Raw genomic sequence first — 26,406 nt, 5'->3', positions numbered from 1 at the left:
TTTCTTTTTTTTTTTTTTTTTTAAGCAGATGATTTAAAGATTTAGAGCTCAGCACTTCTCAAATCATTTAATGGAGTATTCAGTCAGGCACTGAGAAAACATAGCAAATGCAACCAAGGGCAAATCAATGTAAGTGGAGCACAGCATAGTCAGGATAAGTAAGTGCACTGCCCAGCTGTGGGGTTTGGGATGCCCTAAGTGCTGCAAACAAGCAAATGGAAAAAATAATAATATTATCACATGGCAGCAGTTTCTCAGCGTCCATCAACAATACTGGAAGCATCAGATTTTTTAAAATAAACCTCCTTTACTTGGCATTACAGAGTAAGTTATTGTAGTGGCAGGTTGTCACCTTCCTGTTGCAGCCAAAGAAGGGAGCGTTGCCTTGTGTGGGTCCCGCAGCCGGCTGCCGGCAGCAGTGAAGGCAGAGACCCATCTCAGCAGTATCATTTGCTATTCTTCTACAGCACCTCTTGGCCTGCCTTTGGTTTAGTGCTTAATGTTCAGCAAAATTAAGAGAAATCAAAATAAGAGAGCCTTGCAGTTGAGTCTTAGCAATATAGGTGGCACCACACTGCCAATATTGCAGTGGTCCAATATTGCTTGTGCTCACTAGGTAAGGATAAGATGCGGGTAGAATTCCTCAGTTTAATTTGGACTACATTGAGACTGTAAGCTATACATGGAAATTAATTTGAGCCTTCAGGAAAATCGATTATGTATTCTTTAAAGGGAGAAGGGAAAGAAGAAAAAAGGTCTGTTCTGGTGGGTCAGCTGCTGGTGGGATGGAGGTGTCAGCAGTAACTTCGGAGTTAAGGCTGCATTGAGTTTTTCACTTACAGCAGGATTAAATTTCTTCCATTCCACAGTTCAGTGACTGAATTTCATCTTTGAATTTGAAACAATTACTGTTCCGGGGTCAACCGAATTTGCTATGCAGTTTTCGGGTACCACGCTTACTAACTTTCACAGGGAAAGCAATTAATATTCACTCATCTTTGAAATATGGACCTTCACCCTCTGCTCTTTCCCCTCTCCCTGCTGTTTAAACAACTGCATACACCAACATTTCAAAACTTTGGAGCTATTCCCATCACATCCCAGCCTGGGAAGTTTCTTGGGTAAATGGGAAGACACTTCTTTATCTGGCAACACCTTTTCCAGCTTTGCCAAGACAATTCTGCAGTGGGGAGACGGTGCTCCCCCACCTCCTCCCCTGGTGCTGCGCTCCTGGAGCCCAAATCTCTTCCTCCCAAACCTTCCCTGGGTGCCAGCACCGTCCACATACTTGCCCTTCAGCTCTCACTGTCTCCACATTTCTTTCTTTCCTTTCCCTTACCAATGCTTGGACATAAAAGTGAGGTCTGACCCAACTCCTGGTGGATCTCATAGGAGTTGGTGAGGTACAACCAAGGACAACTGGTCTAGCAGGCAACTCTGGCGCTGGAAAAGCCACAAATAATCCCACAACTATTTCCAGCAGTTCCAAAAATCAGTAGCTCCCTATAGCAGAAGGATCACTGAGTTTTATTTGTAATATATTTGACTCCCTTCAACTGGCTCTCTGTTATTTAAGTCCTTCTGATGAAAGTGGGACAGAAATAGCTCGCCTTCCAGTGGTGTAATACTTACAAAGCTCTTTAGATAAATCTTCAGGACAGCTCAAAAATGTGCTGGATGCCAAATGTACAGACCCAGAAACCGTGCAAAAATGTTTTAATGCTACCTTTGCCTCTCCATCCCTCACGGATGCCAAAGTTTGCCAAGGTTTCTGTTTAAAGCTACCAAGACCATGCTACACAAAGCTCTAAATGACCATAGTGGGATTAGTATAAGTATTCTCAGCGGTTTCTGGAAAAGGTATTTAGATAAATGCCAAAGGAATAGTTAATATTTCTAATGCACAGACCTCTGTTTCCATCAAGTACTACCCTGCACAACTTGAACTGCTGAACATACGGATGCATTCGCCACAACATTTTCCTGTTTCCTCTGGAATGAGACTCATTATTGTCAGAAAGCTTTCTGGTGCATTTTGATTTCATCAGTACAGGCCCTAATTTTATAAAACAAATGCAATAAAATATTATAATAGCAGCCTGCTTCAAAGGCACTGATTTTTTTTTCACTAGTGCTTCCATCTGACATCTGACACAGCCCATTATGATATCAAAAGGTCAAGTTAGCAAGAAGAAAGCATATAGATTATTACCTAAATAAAAATGACTTGTTTTTAAAAGCTAATTTAATATATCCCTTGTGAGTGACACAGTGCATTACACAGTGCATTTTCTCAAGAGGAAAGCAGCCATAAAGTCTACCCAGCGCAGGTCTCTGCATGAGTAATGCAAGTCTGCAAGCAAACAGCAATTCACCTTCAAAAAAGAAAGTCAGAATTTAGCAGTCTCTACTACGTTCATTTAGGAATATCACTCTGCATGTTATCTTGATGGGCTCTTGCCTTTTAAAATGATTTCTGAGATCTTATTTTCTAAGTAAACACCTACTTATTACAGCAGTTGGGAAAATCCAATAGCCAGACTTGGATACAAACTACCAGTGGTTTCACGATGAAATTACAAATTATTTAAGGCTAAACTCTATTATACACAAAATTCTCCAGCAGAAGGAAAAAAAGCTCTTGCATACCAGAGGCCAAATAATGCCATCCAAAGTCTCGGTTTTTCTAAACAGCATGATATTTAAACTCATACAAACTTAACAGGTATCAATGATCATTTACGATTTCTCCACAGCACTCACCAAGTAGGAGAATTATTTTAATTATTTACACAGCTTAAAAGAAATGATTGCAACCTCTGCTTTTTAAAGCATTAATGAACTTTTTTCCCCCTTTTTGCACATCTTATAAGGTTCTCCCCCAAGTCTGGCACTGCAGATAGCCAAGGCAAAAGCTAGTTCTCATATGGTCCCTAATTCAGAAAACAATTGACACAGAGGGAGATGGAGCCAATTATTACAGCTCTCAGACTGCCCAGACCTTTCTAATGCTGTAAGCCAGAAAATATTTTCTCTTGCAGAAAAATTACTAATCTAATTGCACTCCATGCGTCGGTGAATTATTTTAGCCAAAGTTTTCCAAAGCTGTGGACCAACAGAAAGTCAGACCTTAATTAAATCATTCTCTTTAATTGGTAGCTCCTGTTTTGGAACTTTTAACTCTGAAAATTTCCCTTTTAGCAGGGGTTAAAAATCTTTCTTGGCTTATCTTATCTATATTTTTAAAAGAAAACAAGATAAAGAAATAAAAAGCATCCCTTCCTAACACACAGTGTAGTTTATTATTCACCCAAAATCCATGGACTGGCTGTAGGTCAAAACCACCACGTACCAGTGTGCTCACAGACACAGCATCTGCAAAGCTTTCCCATCTTACCAGAACAGGAGTTTCCATCAAGATAAGCTGCGTTCTGCGATGTGCCATGGCCCATTTTTTGGAGCTGAAGGGCCAGCTCCAGCCTTAATACGTTTCTGGAGAGATTGGCCAGAACTTGCACCCTGGTACCCACAGACCACCAAAGAGCAGATGTCTACACTACAGGTACACCAACATCTAAGACCAGATCACTGCCAACTACCTTCAGACAAGCACCGCAATCAGGTTATCAATAAAGAGCAGTCTTTATACACAAGATGCATTAAAATATCTCTTAGCCCAGATGAGGAGCGTGTTTCTGAAGCAAGTCCCCTGACGGGTCCTTCTCCCATCTCTGAGTGGGACAAAAGCGTGAGAACTGGGCTCCTCTCAGGTGATGCTAAACTGGAAGACGTGCTTCAGGACCTGATTTATGTGCCCCAAGCACTGTTTTAACATTGAGCCAGGGAACCAGACTTGAAGTAGCCCAAAGGAAAACCCCACAGAAATGCAAATAGTCTGTACAGCAGGTCCTCGTCACCAATGTTTTTTTCTCTACACATCTATTCCTCTAGATCTGTGCTACTTACTAATACCTAGACCTATCCATGTGCAATAAGTTTTCAACTCCCAGAGACAACTTCAACTATTAAAATAACTCTCAAAGACAACCTCATGAAGCAAAAGAAAAGGTTGTATAGGAAGGAGACACATGTAGAGCCAGCAGTGGCGCTCCAAGGAACACCACTGAGCAGCCACACAGGACACTTGAAAATACTTTCTCTTGTAAACATGCTGGCAAGGGAGAAACTAGACGGACTGGGGGATATGGGGATTTCATCTTGCAAACACGATACTTGGACACTGCTCAGGGGAAGCCTTCAACAGCAGATGGCACCTGAACACCAGCTACCAGCTGCCTGGAGACGTCAGGAGCAGGCTTCAGTCCAGCCACGCACACAAGCACTTGCTTATGGCTGGGAGATGAAAACTTTTCCTAAATTGGCATCTTCAGAAAAGCTAGTGCTAAACGGTATTGCAGTACATAGTACCATTTTGTAAGCAGCAAATGAAAGGAAAATAGATGGGGCACCATACCACCTTGCTTGATCAAACTGTAAAGCTGTATCTATACCTTTCTCATCAGAATAAAGTCAATTTTACCTTGAAAGCCAGGGTGGAAGGGGAAAAGTATCTACAAAGTATGCATATAAAATTGATAAATATTAATAACCACCCTCTGCACTAAAACTAAGTCAATGAACTGCTAGGATGCTTTGTTATGAATAAATGTAGTGAGAAAGGAGGCGTAAAGTGAAAAAAGGGATGACTGGCCAGTAAAATAAAAGTTCAAGTAAAGACGAAGGGCATTTGGGGCCAGAGCTGCTAGGCAAGGAAAAGGCATCGTATACCTACACAAAGGTCCCTGCCTCCTCAAGTCCTATGAGAAGGAGACAATTTTGGCTGTGAGTACCAAGATGTATTCCCCCAGGGCTGCAACGCAGCTGGAATAAAAAAAAATAAGCAAAAAGTGCAATCAAAATAGCCTACATCTGCAGAGAGCCTGAAGCAACAGCATGAAGGCACCAGTGTCTGGACTTCAATAGGGTATTAATTTCAAGCCCTGTTGCCACAGAAGATCAACATCAGTAGATAATTCTGGATGTGACAGGAGAAAAGGAGCACAGGGACCCTGGTTATCGGAGCAGATATGCTCTGCTTGGCCAGGCAAAGCCCAGGCAGCCACCAGCTTTCCCAGCTTGGTGGTGAGGGCCACCTTGTTGCTGTCCTTGTCTCTGTGACACAGGAGAGGCTCTCCCTTGCTACAGCCATGTCATCGAAAGGTCGGACCAAGCCAGAGGGGACCTCATCTGATGACCTTGCCAGTGGTTGAAGTAGTGTGCAGAGATTAACTTCAGGAGTTTCCTGGACGGGAAAAATGCCAGCACAAAGGATTTGTGTGTCTGGAGCTAACAGTGCTGAACCCTCACCCCACTTGGCACCAACAACTCCAGTAGAAACCACCTGCTTCCTCTTGGATTTATGAGAGCTGCAGTAGCAGCTCCATCTGGAAGTAATCTACACTTAAATAGGTCTCCTGCTTATTTAAGTATCTCCTTCATGCCCTAAATACCAACATGGCTGGGCCTGACACTGGGACATGAGTGCTATTCTTCTGAAACTACCATTTTCTCAGAGCGTGAACCAAATTAAATGTTTGCTTCTCTCCTTCACCTTTACTCTGGTAAGGATGTAACTATAATATTAATTAGTTGATTAACTTATCTGAATGTATCTGAGGAGTAGAATATTAATTATATAGCCTCACTGATGATACATTGATGATTTCTGACTAAAGAGACTGAACACAAAGAATGGACATTAAGGAGAACTGCCAATCCCAAGCTTGCAAAAACCAGGGAAAGTGTGTCTCCAAAATAGGTATTAGTTAGGTAGTGAGGTATTAGTTGTAAGCAAGTAAATCAGTTCTGGTGCTGGAGTAAGCTCATGTTATAAAGACGATCTCTGTAACCATGAGGATAAAAAAGGTTTCTTCCATTTAGATGAAAGCCACAATTTTTATAGTCATTTGACTTTAAGGAAACTCACAAAGTGGCATCAAAGATGACTGAGCTTGGGCACATGAGCAACTGCTGAATTCCACTCCTTTCAGCGGCCCAGGTGCACACTTGCTTTCCTAGACAGAGAGATGGCTTCTTGAGGGAAGGCCAAAGCCCTGGAAGAACACAACTTTCTTCGAGGTCTGCTTGGCAGGGACTCCTGGGCACCTTCCCAGTGGAGCATTGACACAGCCTTGTGTTGGGCATCCTGGCTGCCCGTGCAGACCAAGAGCCAGGCATTTAGGACACAACCCAAAAGTGCCCATGCAGAACAGAGAGACACCTACAACCATCATGGCCAGTATGCAGATACCTAAAGCCATGGTCCCCCTGTGACACCTTATTTAGTGGTGCAGGAAGCCCCTCTGCTCAGCTCAACTATTTTTTAATGGTGGTATGTATTTTCTTTGCCTTCAAGAGCTGAGCAGAGCTTGCTCTTTCCTTCAAATCATGCCCAAGGGTAGGAAGCGGTAGCTCAGTTGTCTACAGCAGTTTGATTGCTAGAACATCTTCCCAGGTCCTAGGTGCACCCTAACTATATCTCAAGGCTTAGCTGGGAAAACACCATATCACCAAGAGATAAACTCAACAAAAAGTTGTTCAGCCGTTTCAGACCTGGAGGACTGTTGGATACATGAAAAGATCTTCTGACCCTGTAACTTCTGCCTAACGTCCTCTCAGTCATGCCCTGCACTGGGACTACCAGCTCTCTAGCCCCAGGCTCATGCTCTAGCATGGAGATAAAAAAAACCCCACCAGTGCCACCAATTTGGTAGGTATTTCTGCAATAAACTCCTGTCCTTGGCCCAAGTCCTGCTTAGGAACATGAACCCTGCATTGGATGCAGTCTGAAACCGTGCTTTTGCTGAACAGGAGCCTACAAATTAACAGGAATTTAATAATTGCCTTGATATGGTAGATTTATATGAAAATATATTTGCTGCCATTTTGTAGATATTTTTATACATATCATTTTAGTTCATATTTCTTAACTGACAGCAACTGTTAAGAAAATACTAAACTGTTCACATTTTGACTCTCAACGTGGCCACCACACCAACCAAAAGCAGGCTCTGACACTCCGTAATGACATCTCACAACAATGTCCTTTGTATTTACTCTGTGTGGTTACGTCTGCTGAACGTCTGACCTTTGCATGGATCATCCTGATCCACCCGATACACAGTGAGACATAGGTATACAGAAGATTTCTATCCATCCAGAGGCCTTTTTCCACCTGCCATACAAGCACTGAAAATGAGATGCTAGCTACGAGGATGCAGAAAGAGGGAAAAATTTTTTTAATGTGCTTTGTGTATAGCCTCACAGAACCTGGATGTGCTTTATGTGCCAAGTTCTTCCCTTTCACAAACTTCCCCTCAAAAAAGATAAGCCCTTGAAGGACAATTAGCTGGAGCTAATTAACAGCTGCTTGAAAAGTAATCCAGGTTAAAATTTCTGCCAAGTAGACTTTTCTCTCAGAGGAGTTTTATCTTGCGAGACACAGAAACAATAACTCTCAAGCAACAAAACTTTCTGCAGCAGCTTCCAATGCATCTTGCTTTACTCTCAAAGTAACTTTGTCATTTTTCCCTCTTCTATTCATCTTTTTGCAGGCACGCGCTTGCTTTCAAGGAGGTGAGCAAACTTGAATATGGTATTTCACTAATAAATGCCATATCTTTTGAAAGAGCATTCCTTTTTTTTTATGTTTCTCCAGGCAGACAGCACTAATCCCTTCTGCTTTTTCAAGGTCAAAATGTCAATATGCGAAGGGCAATAATGTCACTGTCACCTACAGTCTCGAGTGACAGGACTCAAGCGCAGGCCTCTGACTTTTAAGATAGAAAAGTTGCTACCAAAATTAATCGATTCTTCCTTTTGGGGAACAATTCCTCCATCACCAAGAATCCTTCACTTTGCCCTTCTGTTGGGATGAAATACTTGGCATTATAAGAGAAGAAGAGGAATAAAGAAGATAAAAGCTCAAAAATGTTAAGGTCTACATCGGCCCATTGGTTCCCAAAATGAAGAGTTTATCCAAAATAGGTCCAAAACTGCAGCCTCCCTGAAGACATGTTATAAAGCGCACAAGAGATCCTGAAAGCCCTTCCCTAAAACTCACAAAATGATCCTGAAAAAGTCTCCCATACAAGCTGCCCACACAAACATTGCCTGTGATAATAAATTGCTATGTGATACTCTATTAATAATGCAGCTTAAAATCGCAGATGTGAAAACACAGACTATGAAATGGGGAATGGCAAGTCCTATTTGCAAATTTTGCTTGGTGCTAATGGGTTGCGGTGTAACCTTATAAAAGCTTCTGTGATAATAACATCATGTTATTACTAAAACCAAAAATCCCCAGTTCCATTACCAATGTTTTCTTCCTTTTTGTTCAGATGGAAATCAATATAATCCAAATAGTAACACTAAAAAACCCCAAATATCTAAAATAGTAATAGCACGTGCCTGGGATACTTGGGATGATCTCTCTGAAGCTGCTTAAGTTCATTTCCCAACACTTTGTAAAATGCTTTGCATAAGCTGCTACTGGCATTAACATGCCATGTTTTCAGCTGGTACTAATAGCTAATATATATGATAATATATATTTAACTATAATATCTAATAGCTAGTTATCTGCTGCTATAGCACTGTGTCCATTTGACTTCGCATTCTGTGCCCCAGATATCTATTTTCTAGGATGGTAAAAGGGGCTGATAGCTTCCTGCCTTTTTAATTAAGTCAACAAGAATTTTAGGGAACTTGAGCATTTGAAGAAGACAGCTTACATGTTTGATTTGGGGCAGGGAAATATTATTCTAAACAAAAATGCCACCCTGGGGTGCCTTCTAGTACCTTAAAATAAATTAAACATGATGAAAAATTTATTTCAAATATCACTCAAAGATGATAAAAAAAAAAATTACTATCTTAATTTGTGGGTACTTTGCAATATTAGCAAGTCTTGTCCAAGAAACTAAGTTTCTTGGGACGCATATTTACTTTCTGAAACAAACAAACAAAAAGTTATTTTTAATCAAAAAGTTTATTTTTAAATAGGGCTTCTCATTTTCTCTCCACAGAAGTGCTAAATTCCTTTGTTATACACTATTTCAAACCTCTCTGGTTTAATAAGCAGTTACTATGTATAACTTAAGAGCAATCTTAAATTTAGACAGCTGCAGACCACTGAACAGTCAAAGCAAGCATTTGACTTTGAGAAAACACCTAACCCCTTCTCTAATGTGGTAATAATAATAATAATAAAAAAACCCAGGAAAAGTAAAACAATTTTGTATAGAGCAACTTCAGTTTTCTTTTAAACTACTTTTGCCTTTGAATCATATTGGCTTGTATTCAGTATCCCTCTAATCAGAACACGTTCCTCTTCAAAAGCTTTATTGTTGGTAGAGCATCGAAGTATAGACATAACAAAGTTTTCCTATTAAAAACAAATTGTAGATCAAGAATGAATGAAGAGTGGGTTTTTTCTGGAAATATTTTAAAATACACTACAGTTCACTTCCAAAAGGAATGAATATTTATAGTAGGACTTCAGATGAATATATTGCTTCACATCAAAGTAGCTTTAGTATTCATTCAAAAATGACAAACTCAATTTGCCATTCTTTGCCTCAGAACACGTTTTTGACTTTGTGAAAATGTCTGACAGAGTTCTCTAAAGAAACAAAATTATATTCAACAACAATTTCCTTCATCACCTGAGCTTTCCAGGATCTGTAATTTCTCACCTTAAAGTATTTCAATTATTTTGTGATAAATTTTGAAGATCCAACACTTCTGTGGACTCAAATATTGTGATTAAGACGGACCTTGGGACCACTTGTCTCTGGGCACTGACCTGAGGAGACCCATCTCCCTCTGGTCCTCCTATTTCATGGAGAGCACCACGGAGACAGAAGGAGGCTCATCCAGAGAAAAATTCAGAGTAAGCACCTAATTCACTACTCTTTAAGCTGTTTTATACTATTGTGTTGAGAAAAAACAGGGGTTTTTTGAATTACAATAATGTACCATCAACAAAAATGAGGTTAAGATTTTCTGCTGACCACAACGAGCAGACACTTACTTTGCTTTTGCTTCTGCATCTTCATAGGCTTTATTGGAAACGTCATCTAGGCCGCCAATCAGATGTTTGAAGGAGCTGTAAAAACAAAGAGGCATTTTTAGAGGAAGAGTCTCCATTTGGGAGCCAAGCAAGCCAACGCAGCTCTTTGGCAGCAACCAGGGGCCATCCCTCGATGCTGGGGATGGCCATGACCGACCAAACCGGGGCCAGGGCCAGGCATCTACTGGGAAACACGGCCTCAGACATGCTGGAGAAGGGGTGGAAATGCAATAACCAATGCCAAGAAGATCCAAACTTATTTATCCACCTTTTTTAGGGACTGAACCCCCTGCAATTACTGCTGAAGTCTTCCCTCCCTCCGATTTAAGTTTTAAAGTAAATCTGTCAATGGGGCTGATGAGTCCCATGATTGTGAGGTGCCACCACCATATCCCTGTGTCCTCCAACCAGAAACCCTAGAAATCTCTCTGCTTTCAAAGTGAAGGATAATCTTTATTTCTGTATCTTAGCTTTCTCATCTTAAGAGAAACAGTGACCAAAAACACAGCAGAGAGAAAAAAAAAAAAGAGGGGGGGGGGGGGGAGAGGGAGCAGAGAAGGAAAACAAAGTGAGGGCAGAAATGCAAACAAATTGTCATAAGCCAAATTGCTTTATGACATTTAAGAGGAAATTTGGCTTTAATTGGGTTAAACTGAGTAAGATGGGGTGAAATGTTAGGAGTGCCTGATACACTCGGTGCTGAGCTGTCTTCTGTACAAGCTGCGAGCAGCTTGAGCAGTCCCCTAACATCATCCTCTGTCCCAGGGGAGATACAAAGGGCATAGACATATTGGAAAAAGAATTAGAAAATCTTTTTATATCATGAGTGACTCAAACAAATGGACCCAATGACCATTTGATGAACCAACAAGCATCACTCCAGAGGAAAAAAAAAATTAAAAATAACTGTTATGTCTTCGCTAGTGATATTACACAGCGTCAGAGACTAAACAAGAATTACAAAATGAATATTTTTAGTAATTTAAATAACTGAAATCAATTAACACCTATAATTGAAAATATTCCAGGTGAAAAGCATAGTTCCCTACTATACATTTCCATGATTCCCAACGCGTCTGTCGTACACAGGTTTTCTTTTTTCAAGAAAGCAAGCGCCACGTGCAAAATGAGAATAGAGTTGGGATAATTTGCAAGGATGAACTGCTGAAAACTACAGTCTCTTGACTAATCTCTGCATTAAGGTCACAGCTTCAGAAATGAAAGTCCTGCAGCTCCTCTGGCTTCTGTATGTTCGTGACACTCCTGAGGCACTAAACATAGAACCGAAGAACAGAAATGGCTATTAAGAAGTTGAAAAAAAATTAATTGAAAAGTTGAAAAAATATCACCGTTTAGGACCAAATTTACAAATTTAATAATAAGAATAGAATATTTAATATGGCCCTCTCTCAATAAAGACTTTTAGGTTGAAAGGGAATTAATGCTATTCAGCAGGTGAGGAAAATATAGGGCAGGTTAATAAAGGTAACAGTTTGCAGATTGTTTGCATTTTTCCCCCTAAATCACTTGGTTTCAGATCACATGACATTATATAGGATAAAGAGCCACAGATGAAAAACCTACTGACTGAAAAGCTCCAAACTCCAGCTGTTTGTGAAAATACAGCAATGAGCAGAATTCATTGACCTGATGTATTTGGGTTGAGCGGAGGGCAGCTGTGGGAAATGCAATATCCTGCGATGGATGAGGTTAACCACGGTGACTTTGCGCTCCCTTTGGCCTTGAGTGTGATGAAACTGTTCGGACCATGCTTTGCCCAAGCAGCTTAAACACGCCATATGGTCTTAAGTGGGTACTTAAGTGTCCTGCTGCAGACAGGAGATGCCTGACCCTAAGCAAGGTACCCCGTGAGCACATGGTGAGCAGGGACACGACTTCCAAAAGAACGAAAGGAGGCTTAATTATCTTGCTTTATGAACAGCAGCTGGAAAAGGTCATATTTTACCCATTATTGTAATAAATATGAGACAAACGGTCACAGTTGGGAGAGCTATTTATACTGGTTTGGATCTAGAGCTGCTTGCTGTAACTCCATGTAGCCTTCTCTCATCATTTTTTGTATTCTCTCCTCAGAACCAATTTTCTCCATGAATAAACTTCACCCCAACTGGGAAAAACAGTAAAGCAGCAAAAACTAAAGTCTCCAATGAAAAAGTTCAGCTCAGCTTGTATAAGGTCAGTCATGCTAGGATAATACTTTTTTATTTTCTTTTTCTCCAATTTCCCTTGCTTAGAGGGTTGATACAGCAACCTTTCTTGACACCTCATAGCTATCCCCATCACAAACCAAAATCAGGCTTTCAAATAAGGACAAAAACCTAAAATACAAAGTGAAAAATCTGAAAATACCTGAAATATTTAAAGTGTTTCCTTAAAAAAACCTGTATCATCTTGATATGTGTAACTGAAGAAGACAATAAGTAGAAAAAAACAGCATTTAGCACTCTGCAAGTACCACGTAGTTTTGTAGCACTACAAGCCTCTGTCAGAAGCAGCTGTGCCTTGAGTTTTAGTGGCTCTTATCCTTCAGCTCATCTCTCTAACATTTGTGTTAGGCAATTCTGTACTCCCAGTACCCATAACATTTACACCTGGTAAATCTCAGTGCTCCAGGAAAATATTGTTATCAACATAAATAAATTGTATGGAGGAAAAAAGAACATATAAATAAAAGATGAACCTGAATCAACTTCAGTGTAAATATTCTTACAGTTCAGGAGAATCTATGAACATTTTCGAAAACTTTTTCAGGTTCAAGAGGTACATGGAAAAAAAGGGTGCCAATAACAATCAAAATGTTAGGAACATTTCCTTTTCCTCCTGTTTTATCTCCATTCAAAGTAGCTGCAAGCAAAGTGTGTCTGTACATGTTTATTCCAATTGATTTACAAAACAGATGTTCAAGGTTGTCCCGCTTGTGTCTACACAATTTTTATCAGAAGATGTTTTATAGAAAATTTCCTGGAGGACCAATCCCTCAAATCCAGTATATCGTAGTTGTTAACTTTTCCCCAATTAGTTCAACTGTATTTCTGCAACAAATCTAATAACCCCTCCAGGGAGCTTGAAAACTCACTACGACAGGGCCAAACTTGAAACACTTTGGAGACACCAAATGTTGTGCATCTCCCACAATTAGTTTCTTCCTAGAGGATGAATTACTGCAGTATCACAATAGGAAAAACTTAACTAGCAACAGTCTCTAATTTATTTCACATAGGGTCTTAGAAAGTCATGAACACAGAAGCCTACGGATTGTGAAGAAAATTGCACTTGGAATTAAAAATGAACAAAAGACATCTGACAACTAACAACTGCTATAAAATATTAACAAGTTTACCTAGATCATACGTTTGATCAAAAGAAAACTGTATTTTTCCAATGACCTGTCTGGCTCCTCAAGAATCCAAAGGCTTCTACAAATTTCTTGAAATGGTCAGATGTATGTTTTTACAATTCAGTGACAAGTGGTGTCCCTCAGGGGTCCGTATTGGGACTGGTACTGTTTAATATCTTCATCAGTGACATAGACAGTGGGATCAAGTGCACCCTCAGGGGAAGTATATTACAGACAATACTAAGCTGAGTGGTGCAGTTGACACGCCTGAGGTACAGGATGCCATCCAGAGGGACCTGGACAAGCTGGAGAAGTGGGCCCGTGTGAACCTCATGAGGTTCAACAAGGCCAAGTGCAGGGTCCTGCACCTGGGTCAGGGCAGCCCCTGGTATCAATACGGGCTGGGGGATGAAGGGATGAGAGCAGCCTTGGGGGTACTGGTAGATGAAAAGCTGGACATGAGCAAACAATGCGCACTCGCAGCCCAGAAAGCGAACCATATCCCTGGCTGCATCAAAAGAAGTGTGGCCAGCAGGTCGAGGGAGGTGATTCTGCCCCTCTACTCTGCTCTGGTGAGACCCCACCTGGAGTACTGCGTCCAGCTCTGGGGCCCTCAGCACAAGAAAGACATGGACCTGTTGGAGCAGGTCCAGAGGAGGCCACAAAAATGATCCGAGGGCTGGAACACCTCTCCTATGAGGAAAGGCTGAGAGAGTTGGGGTTTTTCAGCCTGGAGAGGAAAAGGTTTCGGGGAGACCTTATTGCAGCCTTTCAATACTTAAAGGGGGCTTATAAGAAAGATGGGGGCAAACTTTTTAGCAGGGCCTGTTGCAACAGGACAAGGGGGAGTGGTTTTAAACTAAAAGAGGGTAGATTCAGACTAGATATAAGGAAGAAATTTTTTACGCTGAGGGTGGTGAAACACTGGCACAGGTTGCCCAGAGAGGTGGTGGATGCCCCATCCCTGGAAACATTCAAGGTCAGGTTGGACGGGGCTCTGAGCAACCTGTTCTAGTTGAAGATGTCCCTGCCCACAGCAGGGGGGTTGGACTAGATGACGTTTAGAAGTCCCTTCCAACCCAAACTATTCTGTGATTCTGTGAACCTTTAGGAAGATGTCCTTCAGCAATAATCTGAACTCAACAGTGAAGAAGATACAGGCTCAGCATTGAACTTTTAATTTGGTTGTGCTTTTAAACTAGGTGAACTATTTCACATAGACTCTGCATTGTATTTTCTGATACTAGCATGCATGGCATAGAAGAAACGTGAATGTGAGTGTTTATTGTGTTAAATGAGTGCTTTAGCTCAGTCTGTTGATACCATTTTGGCCTAGACATAAGAAGCCAATAAGTGGTGGGAGTTAGTAAACTTGGGGCAGAAAACAGGGAAGGTGTGGTGTGTTCTTTTAAGGTAATAAGAAGGAAGAAAATGTAACAGCATGTAAGTTAATAGCAACAGGGGAAGTATATTTATTCAGGGAATGGAAGTTACTGAAGCTCAGTGCATATGATCCTTGAGCTGGAAGCTGTGTATGGACAATATATCACATGCCATAGTTCACGGAGGAGAAAACATGAGAGTTTGGGTTGCAACTGGAAATTATTCTGGAGTTTGGATTGATTTTGAAGACATGGAGAAGTGAATGCACATAGAACTGAAGCATTGCAGTCACCACCTGAAGCATTGCAGATACCAGCTGAGACATCAGTGGATGGCAGATGTCTCGATAAGGACCATGACTCTTCAAAGGTAATGATCATGAAAAGGGGGGAAGCATGAGTTAGCAGAGGGAAAAAAAGGCATAAAGCAATAGGTTTGTTATGCAGGGGAATGAACATAAGCAACAGGCTGTTACTGAACATGAGAAAGCAAGGAGGAACACCTAGCTCCAGCCAAGAACTGGAACCTGTGAAGAAATCCAGGCTGTGACCATGTGAAGAAGGGAGATTTTGCAGCCATTATGGGAAATTCTGCAAGGAATCTGTTGCAAAACTGAGGATTGTGCAAGGAGCCAGAGAGGGCAAACTGGGGCCCCCCAAGCAGAAGGAATCATGGGCTTATCCCGAAAACAGAAAGGCATGTTGTGTGTCAGGAGTAATGGCGCAAAATTTGTGCAGAGATAATGGAAATATGACAGAGGAGCAACCTCCTGCATGGTGGAGACTGCTGATGAAGCCAGAGAGCGTTAAGGACCAAATCCCACTGAAATTCATTATTCTGGTAAAGGAAGGGACTTAAAAAGATAATTGCAAGATGGAAAGAATGTCAATGTTGTCCTTCAGAACAAATATTTTCAGGACATGGACAAGTGGGAACAAAATGGCTTAAAGTCCGTGGGACACATCAAATACTTGCTGTACTGCAGGTCATTTTCTTTGTTAGATCACAACTCTGCTCGTTTCTACATCAGAAAAGGATGCTGAAAATCCATTGTTGCAAAGCATGTCTACATAGATTTGCAAGAAATAGCTATACTACTTTTTGGGCGTCTTTGGGGTGTTTTTGTGACTGTAATGGCCTTGTTTCACAAGGAAATTAAAAAGCAAGGCAGCACTGACATCATGGGAGTTTGGTAATTAAAGACCCATCACGTACTACCGTTTGGTTTTCCTCATGGTATTTTCAACTCCCACTGCTTTACCCCTGTAACATTTTTAATACCTATTTTTTGAATTTCAGAAATTATTTTAGGCAAACCATTTCATCTTTTCATGCTTAAGCAACACCCCATCTCAAACCCAACTCTCCCAGAGCTTGCCTGGTGGCCTGGCTCGTCCCTATAAAGAAAGTTTCCTGTATTATTAAATCCTCCAGCAACTAAAACAGCCCTACAATTGCTCATAATATTGTCAAATCCAGAGACCGGTCTTCCATCTCTCCTAGGAATAACTTGCTGTGATACCAAGGTGTAACTCTTACAGTTCAAGTGTTAACTAGATGGGGGTACAGCAGCTGTATTAGCAGTGTGGCTCTCAGGTGTTCTGTGGAACAATTTTTGGATGTCTTGGGAAGACTTTTAAAAGGAAGCTCGAAGAGTTACTGTGATGACAAGATAATGCCAATGTGTAATATTAACCCCTACCGTCAATAAGACTGAAATTCTCCAGTTCCTCAGAGAAATGAATTGACTGTTATGGAAACGATATTTTCCCATAACTTGTTCTTTGAAATTGCAACATCAATGTTGCTGAAATGTTTCAGATTGAGACACGCAAATAGTGCATGAAAATTGCTGCTTCAATAGTTCCATTTGATTCAGCAAAGAGCTCATCTTGTAATAGAAAATATTAGGCAACCTTAATGACACGCATCACTCCTCCTCCTGCGCAGAACAGCCTCCGACTGCAGATAAAGCTGACTTCCAGTTTCCATTGCTACTTTGCATATAACTCAACGTGAACATTTACCGTGACCACCGTAACAAACCAAATGTAATATTCTGTGTATCTGGATATAAAGAAATGCTATTTTTCCTCATTAACAGAATACTATCTGTACAATTTTCCAAATTTACAGAAGTCTTAGTAGATTTTCTCCGTATTAAAATTAGCTTCTACAGTTATCTGCATACCTATAAAATAATCTAAGAGAAGAGCTATGACAAGAAAGTCAGAACTAGTCAGGACACAGGCCAACCTTCCTTGAGCTATAAATAGTGCTATAAATAGCATTACTTTTCTTGTACTATAAATAGGATTTTTATAAATAGTGTTACTCTGCTACTAATTGCAGAGTGTTACTAGAACCTCCGGTATAAATTAACTACAGCTTCATCAGTTTAAATTTAACTTACATTTCCTTACTATTTCAAAGGCATTATAAACCAAGAAAAAGGCACAGTAGGCAAGGAAAGAAACAGTCTGTAAAATGATCAGTAAGGACTGATTTGGATATTACTAGTTATTTGGGTTTTTTTAAATACTTATAGTGCAAAACAAAAATATCCCTTGCAGAAGTATTCAGAAAAAAAGCATAAATTACTTGTTGCTTTATATTTCTCTGAATTAATGCTTGCTAAGTTATTTAATTATGTCAATTCTTCTTCTCTTTGTCCCACGGAATGATAAGGAATAATGCGTATTTTATCTATCAGGCTACCTTGGTTGTGTATGTTCAAGAAAGCCGCTCAGCTGACAATCCCGAAGTTCACTGTCTGTTTTCAACAGACAGACCATAATTTTTTTAAATTGATCATAACCAAACTAACATATCAGAAGACCTAGGGTTTTTGAAGTATTATTTCCCAGTTCAGCCATTACAGAACACTAGATTTCTAGAAATTAAGGACTGTAAGAAATCTGAAGAGATAACAACACACTTGTATTAAAGCAGGATTGAGTGTATGTAGATCATCCCTACAAGATACTCCAGCATCTCTCACATATCTCATCAGAATATAAAAAGGGCTTCTGAGGTCACTCCTAATCCAGCATCTGACCTTTGATGGTGTCTTGCATCAAGACTATGTGCCTGGAGAAGAGTTCAAGGACAGAGCAACCATTTGTGATATTTGCTTCAGTACTCTCCTACACCTCCCCAAAACTTCCTAGCCCAGAGGTAGGTCCTACATATTTAACAAATCCAATGGATTTCTTTTCCTTTTGAACACTTGCAAACTCTTCTAATTTTCCTATGGCTCTGAGTGATCCCTGCATGAAGAGCTGCCTCTTTTTGGCTTTCACCTCCCTCCTGCAGGTTTCTTTAGGTTCTTGTGCTGGGGGAAGCAGTAAAAAGTCAATCCCCATTCATCCTACTTGCATGTCCCGTGGTTTCACAGGTCTATACTACATGCCCTTGGAAGGATTACCGTGGAAGATTTGTCTGTACCTTTTGATGGCCTGTGCCAGTGCTTTACTGCCCTCACAACTGGAAAACCACCCCAAGAGTCATGTTGAATTTTCAAGGTAATGCTAATATTTTTAATCCCATTCCCAACAATTGTGGAGAGCAGTTGAATTTGCAGCTCTGTCTTCTGGAGCCCAGGCATTTCTTTTCTAGATTAAAACCTCCTAATTCCTTCAAGCTCCCTAAATAAGATATTATTTTACTCTTCTGATCTCCTTTATCTCCTTTGAACTGCAGAGCTTCAAGCAGGGCTATTATCCTTTGGACAAGGGCTCTCCATCCCCACATGGAATAGAATAACAACATCTTGCTTTAACATTTGCCAGAAGCTTGATGCCTTTCCTGACATTTTTGCCAACAGGAACTCAATCTGTGTTGCACCATTACACCTGGATCCATTTCCACAGTAATGCTATCTCCCCATTTATTTCCATTTTGTCTTTCTGCACTTCTTAATTTTCTCCATGTGTCACTACTGAGTTTTGTCTTGTTGATTTAGGGGGATCTTCCCTCTACTTCATCAAGGACTGTGAATGTATTACTCAAAATTAAATGACCTCCCTGGAGAAGATGATCAAAGGCTCTAGTTAAAAACTGTAAAAGGTGTGAGCTGGAGATACACCCCACCCCGAGGCAGGAAAATGATGTACTTACTCTCTGTCTATGACCAGACAAGTTACCGCTTCAGCCGCAATGACGTTGGCCGTTCTGACATCCTCCCTGAAAGAAAAAATACATTTCTTAAGTAAGCTGTATTATTTTCATGACCATCTTTTTATTTCCAAACATATTGCATTCTTAAAGCATTTTAAGAATAAATTTCTGGGTTTCACAGCTTTTTCCCTATATTGATTTGATATCATCATCCGTACAGGCTTCAAGCACACAAAAGCTAAAAACCATGCATAAGCAGAAAAAGAGAAACAGGTTGCCCTTGTAAATAAGATATCCAGCCATGCATCAGCCCATGCTTTTCATCTGTTTTAGGCAAAGTCTCGTTTCTTACTGTGCACATTTGTGCACAGAAACAGTTTTATTAAAATATTAGCTATTTGCATAGATTTATTTATGAACATTTCAACTTCTGCTCATGTCCTTCTCCCCAAAAACCTACATAAAATCTCAGTGTTGGAACACGAAGCATCCAGTTAAGTGGGACATCAGCTCTGCTACTCAGAGCAGGTACAACATGTATGGTAGGCTATAGCACTCGCTATGCATTTGCTATCTGAGCATGGAGGAGGCTGGGACTGTGCTTATAAAAGGGGCCTGATTAGGATGGAGCTTTTGAAAGGTCTCAGCATTAAAACATTGCGCTGGTACTTTTCACCAGCTTTTCAGAAATTAAAAATATTGCACTTAGAATTTTTTCTCTATCTTCAATACCAAATCCTTTGTGTTCTTTCTTTCCCTGCCCCACTGAGAATTTGGGTGAGGCTAGCCCAAGCTATAAAATATGAAGTTAATTCATTCTAATCAGACTGATTTGGTGGTTCATCAGGGTTATAGAGATGTCATTGCATTTTCTGTGTTGGCCAAACAAAAGCACAGGATTCAGAGTCGCTGTTTTATTCAAATCCACTCCAAACCTTTCCATTTATGAAAGGTAAGTGGATTACAGGCAAAAGAGACCCACCTCTTTTAAACACACCTAATTCATTTAGACTGGAAAACTACTGTACATTTCCACTGAAGTAGAAAATGAAATTTAAAAATGCTGTTAGAAATAGCAGTTCCCCTGTTTAAAGATTGGTGGTATTAAAGCAGTAATATAGTACAAAAAAGTGTGGTGCATGTGGACTCATACAGGAATGTGCATTCTCCCTTTAAGGTAATCATTAATTAACTTTAATTACTTTTGAACTATCTTAACTTTAATATCTTTAAAACAGAGCAAGCAGAAATACAAATGAAAGAAACACTAATATTCAGGCCTATATTCAAATGCTGTCTTTGAGTCTATTTTCAATGAAATTAAGTGTGTATTAGTGCTAATTTATCCATACTGATAAACAAAATTATGGTAATTTAAAGCAAGTAGAAAGAAGTAGCCGAATAGCAGTAGACAGTTATCTCTATTGACTTCTAAAACTTTGGTAAATATAGAGAGGAAAGGGAATGATAATATTTAATATTCCATTAAGTTGCTGTAGCCAACTTCTGCTGGTATATTAATACATTAAAACGAGTATGCAAACTTTTTGGTTGTTCATTAATTCCTGTTAAAACTTAACATATTTTTCCCATTATCTCAGATGCCTTTCTGCCACAAAAATACAGTTTACACCTTTATAGTTATAGATTATAGACATGATTATAGTTACCATATTACAGTTATATGATTACAGACAAGTAAAATACAGCTATTGGTGGCTTCAGTTCAAACATTTTAAATAAACCTTAACATTAGAGATTAAAATGCACAAGTAACTGTTATGGTTTCCACTATCTTGTACTTAATACATCCTTTTAATCAGCATGAAATTAATGTAGAATGAAGGCACTTTCCCAAAGGGAATCACACTTAGCATGAACACCTGAATCAGAGAGATGGCAGGGTTTTTGTAATGCAGAACGTCACGCGATTCTGAGGCTTCCTTATGTTCTGCATGAGTAGAAATAACTGATAAGCCAGGAAAAATTTTTTTTTTTTTAATGATAAAGTGGCTCATATATGAAGCGTTAAATCAAGAAATCACTATCTTTGGCTATCTCCAAAGCCATCCTGCTCATCCTTGCCTACAAAACCCCCCTCCGCCACCGCTGCGGGACCCTCATCCCTCAAACACTGAACGAAGGGACTGAAGGGGGGAAAGCAGCTTTCTGTTTCCACACTCTAAATCAATTGTAAGTGGCTTTATAAACCTCACATGCTCTCCTGTTAGGGGGTGTTTACCAATCAGGCTGCAAGCAGAATTAAAAATCTCATCACATTTCTAAAAACAGAAGGAAAAACTCAATGTATTTTCAGTTCTATACAAACATTAAACCTTTACGTGCATCAGCTGTGAAATACAAGACACGCTCAGACTTCCAAACACTGCCAACACCTCACATACGCTTAAAAATGACAAACATACCTAAGGCCATGCCACTGATCTATGAATTAACCTCAGTCACCTTCAAGCAAAAGAAATTGTCAGTCCATGTTTTAAAAGGTAGTATTTTGACAGGTGGCCACCAGCTACAGTACATGGCATTAAATGCAACAAGTAGTTATTTAAAGCGCATGGCATTAAATGCAAAAGTAATTACCAAAAGTGCACGGCACTAAATGCAAAAGTAGTTACTAGAAGTGCAGCGCATTAAATGCAACAAGTAATTATTAGACGTGCACAGCATTAAATGCCACAAGTAATTATGTGAAAGCCTTGCTTGCGAGCACTGACTCGGACACTTTCTGGACTTCATCACAGGAGTACTCATCGCTGCTCCCCGAGAAACAGCACTCTTCGTCAGAGGAATTGCCTTCATTCTCTGAATACTCCATCGCTACTGTTTGCCTCCACCATTTCCTCCCGGGAAAATGCCTGCTTCCTTCCAGCCCGTTACATATTTTGTCTTCCAGGCGAGCTCTGGTATTTTACAGCCCCACTAGCTTCAAACTTTGGGACTTGGAGAAAGGTCACAGCTGCTGGAGGGGTGTTTCTAGGGTGCATCATCGGGAAATACAAGCAGAGGGTATTTTGGAGCCACAAAGAGGTATAAGGCTGCACACAAGCAGGCACGGCTCCTCTCCCAGGCATGCGCCTGAAAACCGGGGCTGGAGACCTTGTACTGCTGTGCTTCAGCTCCTTAACCCCATGGTGGAATTAGATGGCAACGTTACTCAAGTTCCTAAAGCTCTTTGAAAGTGTGTTATCACATCACTATAAACATGAGCACATTATTTAAGAGATGAAACGCATATTTTTTTTTTCTTATAATTTTTTGCCCAGTTCACCACACATAACTTGGGAAGTTTCAACAATTTTGCTTCTGATAAGCTGCCAACAATGTAAGAACTACATTTTTTTTAACCGTTTCCAGGAAGTTTTCTGATAAAAGTGTATTGATCCCACTATTTATAAAGCGGTGTTGGAAAATGGAAACATGAAAAATATAGGCAGTTTTAATCAGAAATAAGGTCATATGTCAGCATCTGTTCCCTGATTTTACCTTAGACTGTAAGAATTTAACTTAGATTTTAAGATCTTTGAAGTGATTCCCATCTTTGTGCTTTTTTACTTTCCTACATCCCCTAACTCATTGGAGTCCTGCTCCAACTCCATCTCTCATAGTTCCTACCACACCTAACTCCTTAATAATGCTGATATAATTCTTCAGATAAATGGAAACTATATTTGGATGATTTAATAGTATACCATTATATTTACTTGAAACCTGCTGTTACGCTGCCAGCAAACACTGCTCTGCGTTCTTCCCAGAAGATGGGCTCAACTGGTGCAACCTCGGCATGATGTCTGCCCAGCTTTTGGGATTGGCCTCCCCCAGACGCAGCGTCCTGGCACAAAATAGCATTTATTATGAGGTAAGAGTACCCTGCTGCAGGAAGTATCACGTTTATAGCTGAACCACTTCTGCTTGTTTCCTGACTGGCATTTTGTCAGTCAAAATTGATTTCAAGCTAAAATATAACATTTTTAGGTCTCTAGGTAGGCAAAACCCTCTCCTTAAAGGATAGAGCTAGAGCTTGTTTTTCAGAAGATCACTGAATTTGAGTACCGCTCCTCAGAATACCCAATAAAGATAATTTTTACCTCCCATGTGAAAGTGAGGGTGTAAACAGAAAATACCCAGCAAAATAATAAGGGGAGATAGAGATGCTGGGTTTTGAGCTATTACCACTAAATTCAAGCTGTTAACTGATTTTTCCCATAACTTATTTTTTTCCTTTCACTTATTTCCGACATGCCTTGTCCTAAATACTTTAAAACAACCTTATTAAAAATACTGTAACAAGGTCAGGTGTACAGTGCTGGAAAGTGGTAAAATGCATTAAAGAATTTGAATATCAGCAAATGAGGAACCTCCAGATAGTCTTCCTATGGCAAATTTTTAAAACTCACCAGGGAAGACCTAGTTTTTTCTTTCTATCTTTTCTTTGAAAACCCTCATTAACAGCATTCTCAAATTTAAATGATCAAAACACTAATTTCCAAAAGTCCCATGGGACTTGAGCTTTCTACCACAGACCTCTCCCAGGCTGCAGCAGCTTCTGCAGAGCAACCACCAAGGACCAGACAGTGACCCATCTACTCTTGGTAGCTGGTCAAGGTCCTTCAGTTACTTGGCCAAAGAAAAATGGGTTGTCATCATCATTTTTAGAGAAAGATATAAAAAAACCCCAACAACCCTAAATATACATTTTGGGATACTGCTGCAGCCAATAGCCCTTTGGCAGTCTACAAGCCCATTTAGATAGGATGGCCACCACTCTTCCCAGGAAACACAGTCTGATCAAGACAGGTGTCACCTGTAGGTAGTTTTATCTGGAACACTGGGACTATCCCTGTAAATGACGTGATCACCTAACACATATGGAAGCAAAAATGGTGACATAAAGTCAACCTGGATCACCTAACACATATGGAAGCAAAAATGCAGGTTGACTTTATGTCACCATCAACTGCACCCTCCTCTCTCCTGCTTTTTCTCGGTAGCCGCTGCTGAAGTCAAATCAATGCAGATTGATGGTGTAAGCCATGGTCTGCATTAGTTACCTGGACCTACCAACTGGACAAAAATGCCCCTCATAGATGGGGTTTGGTTTCCCAACACTTCAGCTTTCTGAGAACACAATGTGCATTTGCCATTGGTTTTGACTATAAAAATACATTACTGGAATTAATAAATACAATGTGATCTACTAAACTTCTAAAAATTTTAATGTGAACCTAATAAAATGTGCAACTTGAAAAAGCTTCACTTGAAAAGAGTTATGCCATTTAATAAAACCTATGAAAGTCCCCATAGGTGTTAAAACCACACCTTCTATAAAGGGAATGAAATACAATAGGAAAGAGATTTTGCTTTAAGGTACCCCAATTTGAAGGCATGTATCAAAATGCACACACAACCACCTGTGCGCCTGTGCAATTTAGGCTATATGGCTACTGGGAAAAGGAAACATCTCTTCCAGAACAACATTTCAGTTTGTTCAGACAAAATGGTTTAAAAATACTATTTTACAGGGTTTTTATTCAATATAAGCAAACTGTACAACTCTCCAAATAGGCTAGAAAATGTACCAACCCCTTCTAATAATTTGTTTTATGTCTTGTGAGCATATCATTAGCACTTATGTGCTGTTTCTAAAATATATTTATACTCTCAGTGGCTCCAACTGAAAGGTTTAAGCCCTGGCAAGGATTGCACAATAGGATTTACAAAAAAGAGCCCTTCCTGATAACTTACTTTAATATTTATGAAGTTAAGGACTCAGGGATATTGAACAGGTCTTTCAAGACTCTGTTGGTCAGAAAAATTCTGCTCTGTCCTTACTGAACTGATGCTTCTGAAAGCAAATGAAACTCCCAGCAACTGCTGCTAAGATTATGCCAAGTTTTAACTCAAAACTCTTCCAACAAGTAAGGATTATTTCAGGATGCTGTGTGAAGTCTGACAATTATTTTGTCCTTCCTATTAATGATGGATGTTATTTCATGAAAAAGAATCACCTGGAGGGCTGCTTCTTTTCAGTTTCATGAATGACGGAAAAATCAAGTCCTGTTTACATAAAATACAAATTTATTTTGGTATTAATGCAAATGTCCTAATTTTAAAAAAAAGATGTAATTTTTGCAATCATTGTATGTACCTGAGGAAACAACCTCTGTTACAAATACTGCACTGGACTGCAACTGCTCCCTTGTCTGCCTTGCCACTGCCTACAGCTCAGTCTTGAACAAGCCATTCCACTGTCTGATTCCTATATTTCACTATATTCCTATGGAGGAATATATTTCCAGATATACAAATATTTCCTGTATTTCACTATATTGCTAAATTTCACCATCTGATTCCTACATTACAAGAAGAAAAATGCTTTAATTTACTGTGTGATCACCTGGATCTACAAGCAGAAGAAACTACACAAGAGATGGCTGCTGTTATTTTTATTAGCATTATAGATCTGACATAGTGATGCTGCTGAATTAACAAGTGTCACATTGTCAGACTACCTATGCTGATAGCAATAGATGTAATACAGATAAATATTGCCAAAAAAATAGTATTAATTAAAGCAGAAGCACTATGACAGGCACTATCATATGTAGTAAGATAATACTGAGCCCACTCCTGCGACTTGGAAGCGAATGGGGAAATGCAGAGGGCAAAAGTATTGATAACAAAGAGACCTTCTGCTGCATTTTTAAAAGTTGATGTAAAATCAGCCCCTGCTAGCCACCTTCACATTTATATACATGATTATAAGCTGCCAGCGATTCAGGAAACCTAGAGGGGGTTGTGTCAGCTGAAAACTATTTTGAGAAGAGAAGGGTACGTGCTCCTCGTGATCTGAAAGCAGAGAAAAAAGGTCTTGCTACCACTTGATTACCACGAAGCTGGCATAAATCTGATGGTACCTACTCTTTTGACAGTCAGCATGAGGATTTTCCCCGTACTGCGAGACATAATCAGGCTCTTCTGCTAACTCCTGGCTGCAAGGTAATCGTGGCTGCAACAATATGAAAGGGTTATGAACCACACGGGTCATGGCGTTAATAAAGAGAGAACTCTTTATTGACTTTATTACACACTTTCAGTATATTCTCACCATATTTAATCCATAATTGATAATTGCAAACTACTCAGGAAACAATCTATGACCTCTGCCACAACTAATTTAACCCACCAGCACTTTTCCTGAGTGATAAGTTACAAATTTGCTATTATTTATGAGAACAGCTATATTAAAATCAAATTAAACTGTGATCAGAGAGTTAAAGTAACAAGATACATCTATTACACATGAACAATATCAACACAGTGCTTACGCAACGTCATTTTAAACCACATGCAAGAGGTTCACATGGTCACAGTTAAATCTCAGAAGCAGCTA

At 39.9% G+C, this 26,406-nt stretch overlaps 1 protein-coding gene across 2 annotated transcripts in view; it reads right to left on the bottom strand.

Moving 5' to 3' along the window:
* The window catches only part of PRKG1 (protein kinase, cGMP-dependent, type I), a 514,986-nt gene that overhangs the window by 62,950 nt on the left and 425,630 nt on the right, over positions 1 to 26,406 (bottom strand). Inside the window, exons 1-3 of one of the 2 annotated variants that reach the window (XM_009275075.2) lie at positions 21,731 to 21,977; positions 18,996 to 19,061; positions 10,097 to 10,171 (exon numbers count right to left, since the gene is read on the bottom strand). In XM_009275075.2, the coding sequence (XP_009273350.1) occupies positions 10,097 to 10,171; positions 18,996 to 19,061; positions 21,731 to 21,831 (242 nt within the window). In that variant the 5' untranslated portion in view covers positions 21,832 to 21,977. Of the gene's footprint in view, positions 1 to 10,096; positions 10,172 to 18,995; positions 19,062 to 21,730; positions 21,978 to 26,406 lie in introns of those variants that run through there. The other variant, XM_009275074.2, reaches the window with a different exon arrangement.

The sequence above is a fragment of the Aptenodytes forsteri genome, unplaced genomic scaffold (genome assembly GCF_000699145.1).
Source record: "Aptenodytes forsteri isolate BGI_AS27 unplaced genomic scaffold, ASM69914v1 Scaffold320, whole genome shotgun sequence".
In the NCBI taxonomy this organism is placed as follows: Eukaryota; Metazoa; Chordata; class Aves; order Sphenisciformes; family Spheniscidae; genus Aptenodytes; species Aptenodytes forsteri.
Note: the sequence above shows the minus strand (reverse complement) of the source record. Positions and strands in the feature narration are given on the sequence as shown.